Source organism: Crocodylus siamensis, chromosome 8 (assembly GCF_052110815.1).
Source record: "Crocodylus siamensis isolate JL-2025a chromosome 8, ASM5211081v1, whole genome shotgun sequence".
Lineage (NCBI taxonomy): Eukaryota > Metazoa > Chordata > Crocodylia > Crocodylidae > Crocodylus > Crocodylus siamensis.
The window spans coordinates 19058899-19078897 of record NC_143402.1 but is presented as its reverse complement, the minus strand read 5'-3'; the positions used below and the strand labels follow the sequence as shown (position 1 = coordinate 19078897).

Sequence of the window (19999 nt, the reverse complement as noted above, 5' to 3'; positions counted from 1 at the left end):
TAGTACATATAGTTTTATGATTTAGGAATGAAAAATCCTATAGAAGATGTAAGAACCAAGCATTGGGATGAGGAAAATGAGATTGGTCCTGATCCAGAAGGGTACTCAAATGCAAAGTCAAAGGTATTACTGAGATGCTTAACACGATACCTGACTATGTTGCTGAATTGGGGCCATTATTAAATGTAATAGCAGAGAGGAAATGCTGAGGAAAAAAATAGAAGGTAATGCTTGACTTTGGGGATATTGTACTCCCAAGAGCTAGCTATTTTCACATCAGAAATGAAGTGTGATGACACTGGAGGGGTTCTTTGGGTCCCTGTTCTGTAGTCTCACCTATTACCCGTTTTATTCCCTGTTGTTTAACTGCAGCACTAGATGTCCCTGAGAAATGTGTTCAACCTTGGCCCTTACTTGTTACCTTACTGAGGTGAAAGAGAAAATCATCCCCATTAAAATAGAGAATTCATATAGGATCAAACCTCTGAAACTCATTTCCCCATAAGATTTAAAGCACCAAAGCTCAGAAGGTCTTAAATAACTCACTGAAAATACATCCCTCCCTGCTCTAAACACGTTCAAGGTGAAACTTTATGAGGAGCAAAGGAATGCCTCATGTGCATTTAGTTTAGAATATTAAACAAAAATCCAGGGATGCTTTTCTACACATCAAAGCACTCCCAGAGATAAAGATAAAGGACCAAAAGGTGCTTTAAGTTTTGACCCTCAAACTCCTTGCAAATGACTACAAGGAAAACTATTTGTTCCAAATGCATTTGCGTTGAGATCTTCAGGTGAAGGGCTCCACAGAAATGCTAAGTATCTTATAGAAGTTTTGACAGGTGGTGTCCTAGCATCTTGCTAGCTGCATCAGGTCCTCACGAGTCTCAGTGTTTTCATCACAGTTAGAGGATGCATCTAATGAGTTTAGGAGACCACCAACCCAAGAAATCCCCAGCATTCACTAAAGCCAAGCTAAACTGCAGAGATAGGCATTATATCTTGGAAGAATATCCCTGTAGAATATAACTCTAAAACCTCTCTCACTTCAAGGGACATCACTCATGCTAACTTTCAAGTCACTCACTTTCCACACAAATCTTTGTGTCCTGTCACCTTCCTTTGGGAAAATTGTTTATCTCAGAAATAGCAGCCACGCATCTGAGGCTGTGAAAAAGGGTTCTTTACGCTGCATAAATTACTCATGATGCATTTTTAGTTTTGTATATGAATCTGTGGTCTTGCATTTTGATTTTTGTCGTATAGTGTGTTTATTAGGTGTTGGCAGGATGAGAGATGCACTGAAAAGGGAGGAGGTTGTCAAGAGAAGGTGCAGGCCTGTTAGAGGTGGGAAAGGAGAGTGAACTCTGGTCTGCAATGAGGGAACAATGAGTGACTACAGGAGCTGGGGAGAAGCATCTGACTGCTGCTTGGCTTCATTCATTACTGGAACCAACTCTTTTTCTATTGCATGACAGAGTACCTTTACCTAGAGGGTTTACTGACTCCTGCTAAGGGCACACTCAAAACCCTTTCTTTCGCATCCCATGTTTGGCAGATTGTGAGCACACTGACTACAGAGAGCAGCAGTGCATCAGGGATCTATTACTGTGTGGCTTCAAACAAGATTGACACAGAGAAGAGGAGCATCAGGTTCTATGTGTCAGGTAAGCAACAAACACTGCAGATGATGGGCACACTTCCTGTCTTAAGGTTTCATATTGCTGAACATCTGCTCTGTCACCTCTTCCTAAGTATTAAATTCTGCCCTACCTTATGGCAGTGCTTTCCCACTGAAGTCAAGGGAGCATGTGCAAGTAAGCAAGGGCAATATTGAGACCTGATCCAATCCCACCAAAGTCAATGCAGGTCTTTTTGTTGACTTCAGTAGATGTTGGATCAAGGCCAAGTAATTAACCTTTACAGAGCTCTTTAAAAAGGAATGGGGTCAACATGTTATTCCTCCAGATAACAACAAATCCAACAAATATCAGCTTAACCTTTTAATGCTGAACCCTGTTGCAGTGAAATCACATCTCATAAGCTGCTTTTAATAGAAATAAAAAAAGAAAGAGTCCAGGAATATTTGATCAAATGTTTAACCAAATTAACCTTAACAGTACCCATTCCTTCTACCCATTTTCTAGATATATGCTATCCAAGGAAGTTTCCTATCAGAATGACCATTGAAATAGCATGTTTAAAAACAAGCTGACTGGAAAGTAAATGTCACAATCCATAAAAATTTGCAATGGGAAGTGAAGTTGAAGAAAAAGCTAGCACCACAGTGACTCTGTAATATTCTCTATCATCTAGAACCATGACTGAAGTATTTCAGTACAGTATAATAATGGTGTATCATGTAGTCATTTTTGTTACCTAAAACTGACAATGAAAAATGTCACCAAATGATAATGAAGACGGTGCAGTTTTGGTGCCAGCTTATATCCTGAATCAGACCTTTTATGCCATATTTAGAACCTGGTATGTAGAAGAGAGGGAGGGACAGGTACAGCTGGAGGGGAGCTTGTCCAATGCAAAAAAAGTATTGGACCAGATATATATATGAGCCACCATGGTGGGGAGTGCAGAGATAGGTTGTGGGATCAGAGGAGGAGAGTACAGAGTGCTCTGTACTTCAACAGTGCTGGTCTGGAGAATATAATCTCTTCCTCTTACAATGCAGTTCTGAGAGACAGCACCGATCTCTGAGGTCCTTGAGACAGCCCAAGCAAACAGGAGATCCATTATGAATTATACACTTCCCACTACTATATGTGAGCCTTCATAAAGGTTTCCTTCTGCAGTGAACAATGCCAGATATTATATTTCGATAGGTTCCTCAATGATCAAATCCACTATTCCAACCACAAGACTTTATAATACCTTCCATCTTCCCTTACTAAACCCAACACTATAACATGTTAGTGTGGGAATACAACTGGAGCAAAATGAGGTTCAAAGAGTGGTACCCAACTATAGGCCTTTTAGTGCTAAAATACCCTTTTGCCCACTAAGAAAGATGAGCCCTTTTTTGCATTGAGATACTTGATATCAGAGTTGACACAAGTGGTGTTTTTCCACACAATTAATTGGAAGTTTAATACCTCAAATATTTCATTTTTTGAAGGCCGATATGTTTTGACATATGTGTATGATGCAAATGTGCAAGGCATACTTTTCCAACAGTATGAGTAATTACTGTAATTAACCATTGCAACAACTTGCCAAGGGCTGTGGATTCTCTATCACTGGAAAGTTTTTAAAACAAGACTGAATGTTTTTCTAAAAAGGTATGCTCTAGTTCAACCATAATTGTCACACTTCAAGTATACGTTAATTGAGGGAAGTCCTGCAGCCTGTGGGCACGTCTACATGTGCATTAATGAGCCTTTCTAATGTGCATTAAATTTAGTGCCTCCAGTGTGAGGCAATAAATTAATGCACATTAAGCTACACTAATGCACAGTAGTAGTGCATTTGCACACTTTTCTAGTGACACTTAATGTGCAGTAGACTATTTTACTGCACATAAGCATAATGTCACAGGGTTTTTTACATGATGCTTTAATGCAAAGTAAAATAGTCTACTGCACATTAAAATGCACATATAGATGCTCCAAGTGTTATGTAGCTGTTCAAACTAAATTATTACAATGGTCCTTTTTGGTATTAAAAGATATGAAAGGTGAAGTTTGATTTTTATACTACCATGAGTTTGCCTTCACAAGTTTTTCTCCAGACAGTGGAAAAAAGGGGAGGAGAGAGAGAGAGAGAAAGAGAACAGTTTGTAAGGCAGTGTATTAACATTCCTGGGACCATGTGCCATGAGATCTCCTTATCCATGCTGCTACTTATCTTAAGCCATGTAAGGTTATTCCCATATCACACAAAATTACTTTCTTTCCATCTGAGATAGACCAGATCGTGAACAAACCTAGGGAAAACATTGTCAGCCCTGAAACGGAAGTGAGTTCCATCCCATCCTAAGAGAAGGACAAGCATTAAATGATAGCATAAATCACATGTTTAAGGAAGAACAGTGGCATTTATGGATGAGGAAACTGAATTGTTCTAAATGTAGACATCACAGTCCCTGAGGCAGAATTGTTTAGATTCCACTGATAAAATATCCCCAGGCTGACCTGCTACTTTGTCTCTTCATGTGATGGTCCTTGCTGAGTGGTACGTGTTACTCCAGCCAAGTGGCCAGTTCCTTTGTAGACCTCACAGGAGCAGCAGCTCTTGGACTGGTTCACAACTGGGATACCATTATCTACCTTGCACTCAGTATGAGATTGGTGAAGAGCCACCCATACCATCTTGTCAACCTTTTGTGGAGTAGACGTGGCTGAGCTTATTATCTTCAGAGCACCCAGGTGATTCCCATGGAAGTTTCTTCCTTCTCTCTTGCTGGGCAAACATGGCTTTTGGGTTGCCTGCTGTGCATGCGGTGTCCTAACGCATAGACGGCCAAGCAGTTTGGCCCTGATTACAGAAGCTGGACTGCAAGTGACTAAAGGGAAAGCATCTTATACAGCAAGTATGAACAGGATGCCCTAGGAAAATAGGTCAGATCCTACCTCAAAGTGCAAGTTTCCTAGTCTGTCCAATATTCCACAGCAGCTGATAGCTTGGGGGCTGAACAGTGAGACCGAGGACAGAAGAAGACATTCATGTTACAACTGTAAGGCTGATGAGCTTCATTCAGGTGAATCTTAGAATTGACTTGGGTTGAATACAGGATTGAAAAGTAAACACGCAACCTTTGGGACCACTTCTGGCAAATCTTTCCTGCCTTTCATAACCACCCAACTGTGCTCTGAAAGTCACCTTCTGCTGGTGGGACCCTGCACTTCACACAGAAGCTGTCAGGAAAATTCTGATCTCGCCTCATCTCCTTCTGTCCTATGTGAAATGATCTATGTCTCATGTCACTTCTAAAGCATCCCTCGGAGCTGGTCCCCTTGTTGAGTCTGTGCCAAGAAACCCAGTGCTGAAAGGGCCTGAGAGGCTAAATTCTCCTCTTTCCCAGGAGACTGACCCTTTAGGTCAGGACTGAGATGATATAGAGGAGCACTGAATGGGGAGTAAAGTGGGAAACCTATGCTGTCACTACCCAGGCTGCACCTGTTCTGTGGGAAAATACAGCTCCTGAGTCCCTGGGGCTCCCAGCATGGCACATTTGCCAGCATTAAGTTGCTTTCTGGAAAGCACTCTTTGTCCCAGTGGAATATCAGCACAAGCCATGTTCTGTTCTACATGGCAGCTCTTCAGGATCCTCTACGAGACACTGGAAATAGCACCAAAAGCTATTTTAAAACATTTCAGTGCCAGCAGGACACATTTGGAGATTACTCTGAAACCAAACCATATAACGGCTGTATCTAGATGGAAAGTGATAGTGTTAGATGGACGCTTTAAAGCTTTGTTCAGTTCTTCCTGCAGATGTTCTCTCTGCTCATAGCCTACTACAACCCCCACAGTACTTTAGACAAGCTAGGTGTGTTATCCCTGCTGTTCTGGCCAGACACCTGCTCCAGTATTTTGATTCCAGCTAACTAAACCCCAAACCCTCTTTACAGGGTCAGCTACAGATCAGTTGTTTCAGTGTGTACTGTCTGTCCCAATTTTGACACCCACAAGCCCATGTAAATCATAGCCGGCAGGAGCCAAGTGGTCAGCCCATCTTTGGAACTGACTCATGTCTTTGCCAACCACAGATTGATGACAAACGCCAAAGAACACACATTGGAGCCAACTACATTTGAATCCATTTTAACAAAAGCTGAGCAAATACCCACTCCTGAGGAATTTCCAGCTTTGAGCAAATATTAGTCAGAATTTGGTCTCTGATCTGCTCCACAGACAGTACAGCTGCACATCAGACCAATGCAGCTACACATCACTGGGCATCCACTGTACAGTTCCAATCTACCTCTATGTGTTTGCGAAGCACCCAACAATGAAGACTCCTGTCATACACAATAATCATAATAATTATAATAGCAAACAACAATAGCGCCTTCACAACCCTTCTCTGGTTGAAACAAGAGCTCAGCAAAATTCAGTGAAATGCCTTGCTTGAGAAGAAAATATTCTATTTCAGACATCAGATAACAAACAAACAAATCTGCTGTCAAAAGCTGTAATGTTTTATGAATTTAACATTTCTACCACTGTTTGCCACCATCAGTTTGCTCCTTTCTGACAAGTTTATGGGACACATGAAAGGGCTGGTGTTGTTTCAGACTGTCAAGCATGCCCTCACTCTGCCTGCATCTGACTTGCTAGGTCTGACATGGGGAGACTGTCACCTTGATGGACTCTGACATGGATTTCAGGAAAGAGCTAAATTTTAAATTATACCAATTACTGTGCAAAACACAGGAAATTAAAAACAATTAATTCCTTGTAAGTACAAATGGAATCAGACTTCCCTTTTGTTTTTTTTCTGATGTCCTATCTTCCCCCAAAGGCTCATTTTCCTATTTTGTTGGGGAATCCTTATGGTCTTGAATGACTATTGCTGCTACTAGGCTGTAATACAGTAAAAAAGACAAATGCATAAGGCCTGCTGGTAAAGGAGAAAAGGCCACATAGTGTATTCATATGGAGCATTTATTAGGAATCTCACGACATACTGCATCTGTTCAGGGAGGGGAAGTTAATCACTTCTCAGGGTCAAGACTGTAAGAAAAGTAGTCTAAGAGATGGGCTAAGCTAAGCCATAACATGCTCTCAGAGGTTCAGTTGCTCTCCAGACACAGTAGGAGGAGGATAAAGGAGAAACAGAGAGAGAAAGATAGAGGAAGAGAGACTGAGTTTCCCTACCACTGTTACTAAAATCAATGAATATTCTATCAGAGCATAAAGATTTTGAAAGGCTAACAAGATGGAAGAAAATAGCTCAAGTCCTAGCTAAAAATATTCAAAATGCTAAATAAGAAATATCAGTCGAAGGAATGGATAAGAAAAACAGCCCGGTCCTGCATTCTGCAGAATGTTAAGATGAGAGAAAAACATGCACATAAAAAGTTCAGAAGAGAAGCTGGATGCAGTGCACCCGAGGGTGCTAGGGGAGTTGGCTGTGATTGCAGAGCTGCTGGCCATTATCTTTGAAAACTTGTGCCAATTGGGGGAGGTCCCAAACAATTGAAAAATAGCAAATATAGTTCCCATTTTTAAGAAATGGAAGAAGGAGAATCCAGGGAACTACAGACTAGTCAGCCTCACCCTCAGTCCCTGGAAAAATCATGGAGCAGATCCTCAAGAAATCCATTTCTAAGCACTTGGAGGAGAAGAAGGTGATTAGGAACAGTCAGTATGGATTCACCAAGGGCACGTCATGTCTGACCAACCTGATTGCCTCTGTGATGAGATCACTGGCTCTGTGGATGTGGGGAAGGCAGTGGATGTGATATACCTTGACTTTAGCAAGGCTTTTGATACAGACTCCCACAGGATTCTTGCAAACGAGCTAAGGAAGTATGGGTTAGAACAGGGGTGGGGAAAATGCCGCCTGCGGGCCAGATGTGGCTCGCCAGGCCATTCTATCTGGCCCACAGGACCCCTGAAAAATTTAGAAAATTAATATTTATCTGTTCCTGGCTGCCTGTCATGCAGCCCTTGATGGCTTGCTAAAACTCAGTAAGTGGCCCTCTGCCTGAAATAATTGCCCGCCCCGGGTCAGATGAATGGACTGTAAGGTGGATAAAAAGCTGGTTAGATTGTTAGGCTCAATGGTTTGTGATCTACATGCCCCAGAGGCTGGTCCTGGGGCTGGTTTTGTTCAATATCTTCATTAACTATCTGAAAGATGGGATGGATTGCACCCTAAGCAAGTTCAGAGATAACACCAAGATGAGGGGTGTAGCAGATGAGCTGGAGGGTAGGGCTAGGAATCAGAGTGACATAGACAAATTGGAGGATTAGGCCAAAAGAAATCTCATGAGGTTCAACAAGGACGAGTGAAAAGTCCTTCACCTACGATGGAACAATCCCATGCACCAATACAGACTAGGGGCTGACTGGCTGGGCAACAGCTCTGCAGAAAAGGATCTGGAGGTTGCATTAGACAGTGAGCTGATATGAGCCAACAGTGTGGCATTGTTGCAAAGAAAGCTAACAGCATACTGAGCTGCATTAGAAGGAGCGCTGCCAACATGTTGAGGGAAGTAATTATTCCCCTCTAGTCTGCCCTGGTGAGGCCACATCTGGAGTACTGTGTCCAGTTCTGGTCCCACACAATAGAAAGGATGTGGACAAGTTGGACAATCCAGCAGAGGGCAATGAACATGGTTTGGGGGCCGGAGCACATGACTTCTGAGGAGAGGCTGAGGGAGCTGGGCTTATTTAGTCTGCAGACGAGAAGGCTGAGAGGGGATTTAATAACAGCCTTTAACTACCTGAAGGGTGGTTCCAAAAAGGATGGAGCAAGACCAGGGATAGGCAAAGTCCAGCCTGTGGGCTGAATTTGGCCTATGGCAGACTTCATTTCACAGCAGCCCCCACCTGCATCGCTCTAGGTAGTTGCCATGGAGACCCAGCAGCAGCAGTGCCGTGACAGCACAGGGCTGCGTTTTCCGTGGAGAGCGGCCCAGGCAGTGCTGGCAGGGCGTGCGGCTGGGCAGCGAGCTGCTCCAGGGCTTGTGGTGGTGATAGCGTGGTCTGGAGCTGGAGCACAGCCATGATCTGTAGCCTGCATGCCCTGGCCAGGGGGCATGCAGGCAGTGGATCATGGCTCTGTCCCACTCCAGACCACACTGTCACCACTGCAAGCTCCCTGCCCAGCCATGTGCCGTACCAGTGCTGCTGGGGCCAGTCTGTGTGGAAACCCTGGCCCCCCGCTGTCACAGCACTGCTGCTGCTGGGGTTTCCATGGAAACTGGCTGCAGCAATGTGTGCGGGGGCTGCTGGGAAATGGAGTCCAGCTGCCAGCTGGATCTGCCATTTTGCCCACCCCTGAACTAGACTGTTCTCAGCGGTAGAAGATGGCAGACCAAGGAGCAACAGTTTCAAGTTGCTGGAAGGAAAGTTTAGGTTGGATATTAGGAAAAACTTTTTCACTAGGAGGGTGGAAAGCCCTGGAACAAGTTACCTCTCCATCCATGAAGGTTGTTAAGGCCCAGCGCGACAAAGCCTTGGCTACAATGATCCATTTGGGGATGGCCCTGCTTTGAGCAGAGGGTTGGACTAGACGACCTCCTAAGGTCCCTTGTAACTCTAATTTTCTATGATTCACACCAATTAGTATCAAAGCCCCATACAGGAGTTTTAACTGGACCCAGTTTCTCTCCACCAAGGAAAACTGCTGGCCTCAGCCTTTTCTAATTATTTTTATTCACCTGATCAAGTGAAGCATTCTGCTGACATCTTGGAAACACAGGATACAAGATGCGAAGAACAGAAATAGTACCAAAATCAATTTACACCTCATCAAACCACTGGCCTGCTCACAGTAAGCAAAAGAAAGCAGACTTGAGCCTAACAAAATAGTGCATGAAATAGGAAAAGAATTCCATAAAAAAGAAAGCAGAGAAAACTATCATTTTCAATAGTGGTGGCCAGAGGGTACTTGACTCTTTTCAAATCTTTCATAAAATAGCACTGGTGCCAATCTCTAGAAACCATGAAGCAAGGCTGACTGATTTCACTCTAGATGAGCTGTGAAAGAGAGATTCAAATCATATGTATGAACCCTGTAGGAGGCTCTGTATTACATGCAATACATATTGTGTTCTTAGGCAAAGTGAGTATTTCTCAACACTCTAACGACTTGTGAGCAATAAAAGCTTCCACTGCACTTTTGCAGGAGTTTGCAGTGTTTGTCCCTGTCCTCGGGCCACATTTCAGCTCCCAGGTGGCACTTGTCAGACTCTGCGGGCAGTGCCTGACTACTTGCTTCTCCTACCCTGAGTGCCGTCATTCCACAAAGATCTGTCTGTTACATCCTAATTTGCAGACAGCCTTTAATTAATCATTAAAACTCAGCATGGAGCATTACTCCTGGCCAGAGGACTACATCAAACTGATACTCTCAAAGGTCTCATCTGCCACACGCTGGGTCTGGAATAAAACCCAGACTGGATTCTTCATAGATGCTTGCCTTTGTTGCTCCAAAATCTTGATCTGGTGGATAGACGGAAACAGCTCCAGGGCACAGGGATTTTATTATTGGTATTGATGACGGAGTTTGTTATTAGAAGTGACGAAACCTAATCATGAAATTCGGGTCCTTGTGGGGAGGGGGGTGTCATTGAAAATAACAGAATGGAAGGAAGGAAAGGAGACGGTGTTTCCTTCCGTTCTGATGCTCGGAGGGCTTAGGCTGTAGTGGCAGGCCTGAAGCCCGATCTGATCTGAGGGTCATTACTCAGGTATAATTTTTCTCAACTTCCAGGCGATTCACACAGACATATCAGGTAAACGATGTTTTGATTGGACGAAAGCTGTTGGGGACATCAATCAGGCAGGCCAGCCTGAGTCAAGTACCTTGGCAGTCAGGCTTGCAGTAAGCCTCAGCTCATGAGCTCTTGCCCAGTTCAGGAGCAACGGGCATCCTGCTTGGCTGCTGGGGACACTGCCTATCCATTGCGCACCAGCTGGGTCCCTGGGTTTGCAGGCCACTCAACAGTGCTAGTTCCTGACTCTGTTTTTTGGCTTATTTCTGGACTTTGGCTTTCGCTGCGTATCTATTTCCTGGCTCCTGCCCCCAATTTGGCTCTGTTTTCAGACTTTGCCTTTTGGATTGCCCCTCAAACCAGACCCTGAACTGTGTTGGGGACTCTGCTTCCGAATTTTCCTTTAGTTTTGGTACATGGCTCCTGCTCTTTGACCCAGCCCCAGACCCTGCTTTCTGTCTTTAGGCCAGGGTGCCTACAACCAGGTCCCTTGTAAAACAGTTGGTAAAAACAATGTAGGAACCCTAAGATTCTCATGTAAATGGAACAGACTTGTGCTTCCTGCTATTGCTTTATCTGAATCTATTAAAAGTTAAGAGCACTAGGATTTCTAAATCGTTGGATCAATTAATCCATTCAGTGATCAAATAAATATCCATTGTGACAGACGTGAGGAAGACAAATATTGGCGTAGTAGAAATAAGATTGGGAGAATGTAGAACTGTAGAAGAAAGCAATGTTACCTGTGAATAACAAAATGAGGGCGTTTCTTTACTCCTATATAATATCTCAAGGCTTTTGTTGCAGACAGAAGGAAGACAACCCATGAACACACATCAGTCTGTTTGGATATCTGTCTCCCTTGATTCTGAGTTAGCATCATTAACCACAACCTATTAACGAATTGTACAGATAGCTTTCAATTACTTACTGGTAGCTTATTCATAAAAACATTCATGGGCAAACAGCTTAAGGCAGCGATTCTCAACCAACTTGCCATAGCACCCTGGGATGCCATGAAGTATTAGCACCGCTAGGTGTTTAATGGTGGCAAACCAAAGGGTGCCATGAAGTATTAGCACTGCTAGGTGTGCAAGCATCTCCATGTGATTCGTAAGATAAAGATTTCAAATAGGAGTCCATAGTGTCAAAAACATTCTGTTGCAGCCTTGTGAAGCTGTTTGCAACAGAAGAATTAACCTATTATTTTTCCATAGTCAAAAAAGTTTCAAAAGCTAAGAGCTGACATTTCTAAGGGGTGCCCAGAGTGTAAAAGAGTTAAGAAGCACTGGCTTCAGGTGTAGTGGCAAGTAGTGCATGTAGAGTTATCCAGTTTGCAAGCACAAATAGTTGTTCACACATGGCTTTCTGAGGGCACTCTTTAGCAGCCCATTCCATGATGAAGGTCTGGGAAATTTGGCCACCAGGTTACAGAAGATCAGCCAAATATATTTTTCATTGTGCTTTAATTCTAACCTGCTTTTTCTCTTCCACCTAGATGTGCCATTTGGTCTGCAGACAGAGTCCCAGATCACTGCCATTGTGGGAAGTGACATTCAACTGACCTGCAAAGCCTCCAAGTACATCTACAACCACCTGGACTGGTATTACCCCTCCTCAGAGGTTGTCCCCAGTGCCTTTAGAAATAAGAGCATTGACAACTACTCCATCTCCTTGATGCTGGTCATTACTAACATCACACAAGAGCATGCCGGGTTGTACAAGTGCCAAGCTCAGAATCAGCATAATTCCACTGACATGCTGGAGCAAACTACGCAGCTTGTTGTCAAAGGTAGGTTTTGCCAATGGACAAAGGTAAAGGTGATGTAAAGGTGCTATAAGCAGAGGTGCTGAATATCACTCCCACTGATGTCCTAGGATGTGGTGGGTGCTCAGCACTTCCTAGATCAGTCCTAATATGCATGTATATGCTCTAGTATTTAGCTTTCCGTCACATAAGCAGTGAGAACATTGAAACATTTTTATAAGTGTAGTCTGTAATGGTTTCAGATGCCCCTGGTCTGTAAAAAGTGTCAGGGGACCTTAAGCATCCTATGCAGAAAGGAAGGAATTCCAGTAATATTTTATGCTCCTGACACCCTACTGGGACCCTGGTTTAGTGCTGACTCAGAGGACATAGCCCCACTGGCTATATTACCAACAATACCCCAGCATATTCCTTAGGATGGCCCACCCCAGTTCTGCGAGTAAAACATCCAATGAGATTACATCCCAGGAGACTGCCATGGTTGTGTGTAATGTTATTTAGCTTTGGACTAGTTAAATACATTTGCAGGAACATATAATCAAATGGCATTTCCTATGTACATGCTGTGATCAGTGGACAGCTTAGATCAAAAGCAATTTTATCTATACCTGGACTCCAAGAACCTGTTTTTTCCCTTTTAATCTTATATCAGTACTATTGCATGGCCCAGCATCCCTGGTACCTCTGAATATTGAAACACAAAAGACTCTCTTCTTCTCTCTGCTGCCGAGGCTAGGGCCAGTCCACTCTGTTTTGATCACAGTTGTGCTTGTATGAAGTAGTTGCTAACATTGTTCCAGTGCAGTGGCCCTGACCAGGGCAGACAGAAAAGTTATTGTGATCCCACCTACCCACTCACACAGAAAATTGCCACCCAAACTGTAGCTGTAGCTGCCAGGGTTTTGTTAGCTGTGTGGGTGGTGACATTAAGTCAGTTAATTCTCTGTGTTTCCAAAGACGAAAGGTAGGGAAACAGAGTCCAACTCCTCCTATTATACCCAGACCTCATGCCTGTTCTGGCCTTGTACTGATAACTAGTTTCATAACTAGTTTCCAGAACAGCTAGACTTTGAAACACTGGGCCCTTTTCTGCACACTGCATCCAAACGATTCACTTGCTTTTCCCCCTGCAGATATTTTTATTCACTTAATCAGTTTTCCACCTACACAGACACCTACACACAGTGGCTAAGGGAAAAAATGCATCTAAGCTGTTAGTACATGTATGAAAGAACTCAAATTTTGAATGTCCCTTCTGTGACTTATTACTTAGTTTCTGTCGTTGGCTTCTAGTGCCTGAGGAGAAATTCTCCTTGAAAACATGCTACATGAAATGCCACTCAAAAACTTTCTCTGTGTAAAACTAGCCATGTGGATCTTTCAGGATCCCTTTCATACTATGCACACAGCTTTTCCTCTTCCTTGACTGCCCTGCACATTTTGAACTGGATTTGTTGGCTGGTTAATTGGTCGGGTTTTTTAAATGATATAATCTGAGGTGTATTCACATTTGTTCTGCCCTATGCTAATCATTCACACCAGGTCTGCTGAGGAAACCTTGCCATCCTGAGCTTTGCAGGAGCATACACGACAAGGGGAGAAGCATACATAGCAAGGTGCAGGGCCACAGAAAAGCCTTAGAATTTCTCCATTTTCCTACTTTCCTCACTCTCCTTCTATATTTGCTCTGCCCACTCTGTTTGCTTATGATTCAGCTCTGTATCAAACTTAAGCCAAGCGTTGTTCCCCCAACAACAGCAAACCTTTGCTGCCTCCAGGCTGCTAAGACAAGGCCTGTATTTGGAGATGCTTAGGTAGATCTGTAAAAGAGGCATTCCTAATGCTGACTGTGAATTGTTTTCCTTTGTGAATGCAGCAAAGGCGGTGCCATATATTATTCAAAACCTCACGGACCTGGAGGTTAACATCAGCGGCAAGATCGTGCTGGAGTGCAAAGCAAATGGAACCCCGACACCTCACATTACGTGGTGGAAAAATGGCTATCTCATTTCACCTGCTTCAGGTGAGCCTGGGGAATGCTGCAGTGCTGTATGTGAGAAAAGAGAGATGGTGGTGATGAGAAAGGTCTCACAGGTTTGCAACATACTTATGGCCCAGTTTTCCACTGCCTGGTACTTTGGGCAGTCATTTACAATGATGCAAATAACCATACAAAAGGTCCCAGCAGGTGGAAGACCTTTACAGACTGCTGATGTGGTCTGCATATGGGATTTTAAGGGCCCACAATGGCAGCCAGGGCCTGATCTATATTTCTCCGGTGCCACTGATTGTGCCCACAACATTGGCTATGTGCTTTCTCAACATACACAAAACTGACTCTTGCAAGATGCTGAACCCCTTGCTACCCAAGATGAATGCTTGTGTGTACTAAGGTGATCAGGACAGGGGGATCCTTTTGCTAAAGTGTTTAGGCCATGATCCAGAGTCTGCTGGAGTCAGTGCTGATCTCTTCTCTAAGAGTCAGACCCTTAGTCTGCTGTCCAGTATAATTACTGTGTTTCTTTATTTCCCTCAGGCTAACAGTCCAGAGGAGTGGCTGTTAGATCACACAGTGCACAGCAGCACAGGGCTGCTGCAAGCCCTGGACTCCCTTGTCTGAGCTTGGAAGTCTTTCCAAGTGTCCCTACCCTGAGGTTTCCTTCGTGTCACGGAGAAGCTGGTATCAGTAGCCAGTCCTCTGACTTTAATTCTGCATCTTGGGTAGGAAGGAAATCTAGGATCATCCATAATTCAGATCAGACTGTTCCAAGCAGAAACTCTTTACAGCTACTGAAATTTCATAAATAATTCTAGAGGGACAAGCATGTAACTCATCCAACCAATGGAAACATAAATAAAATATCTGAAAAAAAACACCTCAGGGTAAATATTTCAGCACCGTGCATGGCGAGTTATGTGTACAGCTCTTGTTAACAACAACAGGATTCATGGGCAGAACACACTGCACACTCCCCTTTGGATTCAAGGCCCAGCATAATTCCCTTGCTCTGCTAATTGCATCTTCTTAGCAAGCCGGTTAGCTTGGAATCCCATTTACAGAGTCAGAGGAATGAAAACTAGAAGTGGCTGGTAGGTCTCAACTAGGTAATCTCTCCTCCCTATGAGTGCCGGATGGTTTTAGACAGTTAGTAGTTCAGGGCTTTGCCCAGACACCCCATTTTAATTACCCAAGATGATGTGGCTTCCATTGTTTCTTTTTGGAGGCTGTTCCACAGTTCATAAACTTTGCTCTTTCTCTTATATTTTTCCTCAGGCTTCCTTTGCTGCATCCAATTTAACACAGTGGTTGTAGCACCTCAGATCACTTAAAAAAAAATCCCTTCTTGCTGTGCCCTTTCCAATGTCATCTTCAAAGCCTTTTTGTCTAACCACAGAGCTGTGATGAATACATTTTAATGACCTTTCCCTCGTATCATGTTAAGTTTGGGGTTGGGATCAAATCTTGCTGTGAGTTATGCAGGTGTAAAAAGAGCCCATACAGTGCCCAGTCTTGTCCCCCACTGCTGTTGATTAGATATTCCCCACTGACTCCCATGAGAGCAGTCTCAGGCTCCACATTTAAAATAAATGAATAAATATATTTGTTATACAGAGGCTGCTAAGTGATCTCCATGAAATTTGCATGACAAATATGTTAAGAGTACATGACAAGGAATGTGTTTGCATCATATCTGCATAAACAAAGGCGCATGTAATATGTACACTGTTCAAAATTGTCTTCTGGCTGCTACCAGCAGTACTGTACCAGGTCTGCAGGGACCTGGGAAGTCATTTGTAACAGATTTCCATTTAGAAATTATGTATTACAAATACCTTATGTACTGAAATGAAACTATCCCCCAATGCAGGAATTTCCATGGAAAATAATACCCTGATCATTGAGCGAGTGAAAAAAGATGATGAAGGCCTCTACGAGTGCAGGGTTTCTAATGAAATGGGCCGTGACAGTACAATGGCATTCATTAAAATAGAAGGTGAGGCTGCAAGCAAATGCACAAATTTGGTGATACGGGCATGGTTTGAATGACATCCTTCTACTATCCCAAGGCAAGAATTGTTTCAAGTGTGGGGGAGTACATTTTAAAATAATAAACACACACACACACATGCACAACAGGTTTGTTAAAAGTAAAAATTAAAAATTAAATTGAACTTCTTTTTGGTCCTGGAAGCTTATAGTTCCATGATGATGAAGAGCCTGAAGCATCTCATTAGCGCTTCATGTCTAGAACACCTTGATGGGAACCCTACCCAAGACTCAGTGTGGTCTTCATGCAAGGAGTTGTGTAATGCATAGGTTCTCAACCTTTGAGATTTCCTTAAGTTTCCCTCCTATTTAGCCAGGATCTAGCTGGGACCATCTCCCGTTCAGCCAACTAAGAAGAGCAAGATGGCTGGAACCTCCTGGCCTCAGTTTATGATTTCCATGTTTAGAACCCCTCACTTAATGCCTTGAGCACTTGGCATTGATACTATAAAATAATACCTTTTAACCATGAGCCTATTCACACATTGTTCCCCATATTTGATCCATGGTTACCTATGGAGATCTACTAAGTACTGCCTACTGCTGGTGAATAAAAAGACACCAGCACAGTTCATTGATTTAATGTCTACCTCTTTTGTGAAATAAAGCATGCTTTGTGGAATTGCAATTATTTTATCAATGCAATTAATTTAGAATTTGTTCTTATGTTTAACTTCCAGGTTCTGAAGAGAAATCCAATATTGAAGTTATCATTTTGGTCTGCACTGGTCTAGCAGCTACTCTCTTTTGGCTGCTTCTGACCCTTTTCATTCGGAAACTTAGAAAAGTAAGAGGTCTTCCATACTGTGGAAATGGGACACAATTGGCCTCCGAGCTCAACTCCAATTCAAGCCAAGCCTCAGAGTTCAGAACTGAGGTCGAGCTGGGACTAGGGCTGAGGACAGATGGTGAAAAACTGTATGAGCTGTTCTTGTAAAATTTCAGGCAAAGATTTCTGTTAATTAATTACTTGTAATCTCAGGAGATTAGTTCTACTTATAATAATTTTACCCTCTTGCTTAGCATCCAGGGAGATCAGGAAAAACAGGTTGCTTCCACCTTTAGATTCAGACTGAACCCAAGAGCATTAAAGCAGGTTTGGAGACAGGCTTTCAATCTAAAGGCCCTAAAATGAAGTTCTGGTTTCACCCTACCTCTAATAAGGTTTTCCCTAAAACATAGGCAGTGGAGGGAATGCTGCTTTAAAGATGTTAGAATCTGTTTGCTCTAGAGAAGGGCCCAAACCACAATGTACATCTTGTTTTCATGCTTCGTTACTCCTTGGCCTCTTCATGAGGCTCCAAAGAGTAGGGTAAGTCCTCAACTAGTCCTGAAGAATATTTGATAAAGTAAATCAAACTTAGATTTGTTCTTTCTTATACAAACAATAAATAGGATCTGAGAGGCTAGGACTCTAGCCTGGCCACAGCCCAAACCACGGTCCTAATGTTAATCTCCTGTAACTCGAATGACTGACTATTCCTACTCCTCTTATAAATGTGAACCCATAAGGTTCATGTGTTCCCAGTGTGTTACCAGGACAGCAGAGGTGCCAGACCCTCTGAATCTTATGCCATCTTTTACACTTGCTCAAAGAGGGCAGATGGTGACACCAGATGACAATTCTATGCACAGTGTCATGAGGTTTTCATTCATTGTGTGTTAGAATACATAGCAATATGAGGTATAGGGGTGTAGAGACTGAGGCTCCAAGTTGTTCCAGAATTTAAAAGCCATTCAAACACGTTGCTAATTCATAAAACAAAGGATGCCTTGATGAGCATCCCTTAAAGGGCATTTCTCATCTGAAGGATTTTCTAGAAGCAGTGCTGAATTCCTTAAAGGAGTGCAGGTTGAGAATAATAATAGCAGGGGCTTTACATCATCAAAGTGCTTTCAAACATTCACTAATTCAATTCTCTCAACACCCCCAAAAGATACACATGTGTAAGTTTTCTTTTCCCCATGCTTCATATGTGCAAATTAAGGCAAGATATCAAAATTATAGGTCCAAGCACTACAGATGGAAATGGGTGTTGGGGCCAGGATCAAAATGCAGGGGGTGCTGGTTCCCAGGCCTGTGTTCATTCTACTATGTCATACTTCTCTCTCAAGTTAGAGCTGCACAGCAAATACTTTGACTCATTTTTCCCCATTTGCAGCCTGACGCCACAGATATTAAAACAGGATACCTGTCCATTATAATGGATCCAGAGGAAATGCCTCTTGACGAGCAATGTGACCGGCTCCCATATGACAGCAGTAAATGGGAGTTCCCAAGAGACAGGTTGCGGCTGGGTAAGTGATATAGTCATCAATCATATAAAGAACAGAAATATCCTATGGTCCAGAATTTCTGTGGAGGTGTAGCATAGTCCATTAGCTCTAGTGCCAGTACACTTTCATCTTTGGACAGTGGGTCTCATTGGGAGGGATGCTGAAGGGGTATTTAGAAAAGCCATCTTTTGAAATGGCTACCACCTCCCAAAAGAAGTGAAGGAAGACTGCTCCCAGTACCTTCCAGGGACACCATTTGAGTATCTTACATCACTTGCACAGAGAACAATGGAAATGGAAGCAGGTCTGAAAGAGGACGGTTCTCCATGTAATTCCCTGTACAAGAACACTGTCCAACTTTCAATTATGAAAAAAAAGGGCAAAAATGACTTTCCACTCCAGAAACACTGTTCAATAGGTAACAAGGACCAACTGAAAAAAAATTACTCAACAGGGAAAGCGTGGGAGGTGAACAGGGGAATTTACAGAATAAAGAGGAGGGGGCATGTAGAGACTGGGTCAGGCAGGAATGTTGCACTGGTTAGGTGTGGGCTTGTAGGGATTGTGGGTCAGGAAGAAATGATAACTAAGGTGCTTGTATGCAGGGAGCTGTGAATTTTCCAAGTTTGGAAGGCTTGGTGTTCAGATAATTAAACGTAATATTTTTACACTGCAGTTGCTAATATGCATTCAACTTGAACTCCAGTTTAATGCTGTTTTATCTATCCTATCACATACTGCCTCACTGAAATTATATGTATATAAACTATATTCTGTATATACATATATGGAAAGTATGTGATACAGGCTTCTATGGACTGTCAGGCCGTGCTGCGCCTAGGCTCCGGTGTCTTGTATTTCTTGCACAGCTGAGAAAGCATGTTTCTCTCTTATCTGATGCAGACTGTCATAAGTCCCCTCTGGCTCATTCTTGACTCTTTGCTTCTCTAGGTAAAACACTGGGTCACGGTGCTTTTGGGAAGGTGGTGGAGGCGTCCGCTTTTGGCATAGATAAATCTTCAACCTGCAAAACAGTTGCCGTTAAAATGCTTAAAGGTACATTTCTCTCTGAGACTCTCATGAGACTCTGCTGGGACCACATGGGCAATGAGGTTTCCAGTTCTCAGCTCTGAGGCAACCCCCTTCCCCTTCTCCCTCATTCATTGCATTCAGAAGGGAGTGAGCTTGCCATATGGGAGCAATTAGCTGCTGTACGGTGGATGTTAACGTGTAGGAAATGACAAGTGGGCTCCACACTGTGCTGCTGATTAAGCCTTGTATTCCTAGTGGACAAAAACAGCAGCCTCCAGGTCTGTGGGGTTAGGAGGGAAACAGATTACAGAATGTAATTGCATTACGATGGTCTGAAATTGGATCTAAACCCTCGATCCTAGCCCTTCCAGATGCAGAAAGGTTCACGCAGTTGAAAAGAGCTGTGCCAAGGGAGTGAATTAGGGACAACTCTCTGGCAATTACTGAAATGAGGGAATGCTTTTACCAGCC

General features: G+C 43.2%; 1 protein-coding gene across 2 annotated transcripts in view; it reads left to right on the top strand.

Moving 5' to 3' along the window:
• LOC149858158 (vascular endothelial growth factor receptor kdr-like) overlaps positions 1-19999 on the top strand; it is a 172807-nt gene that overhangs the window by 111979 nt on the left and 40829 nt on the right. For both annotated transcript variants that reach the window (XM_090060162.1, XM_090060161.1), the window contains exons 12-18: positions 1559-1667; positions 11902-12195; positions 14048-14194; positions 16041-16166; positions 16900-17006; positions 18382-18517; positions 19448-19552. In XM_090060162.1, coding sequence (XP_089916288.1) covers positions 1559-1667; positions 11902-12195; positions 14048-14194; positions 16041-16166; positions 16900-17006; positions 18382-18517; positions 19448-19552 — 1024 coding nt within the window. The remainder of the gene's footprint in view (positions 1-1558; positions 1668-11901; positions 12196-14047; positions 14195-16040; positions 16167-16899; positions 17007-18381; positions 18518-19447; positions 19553-19999) is intronic.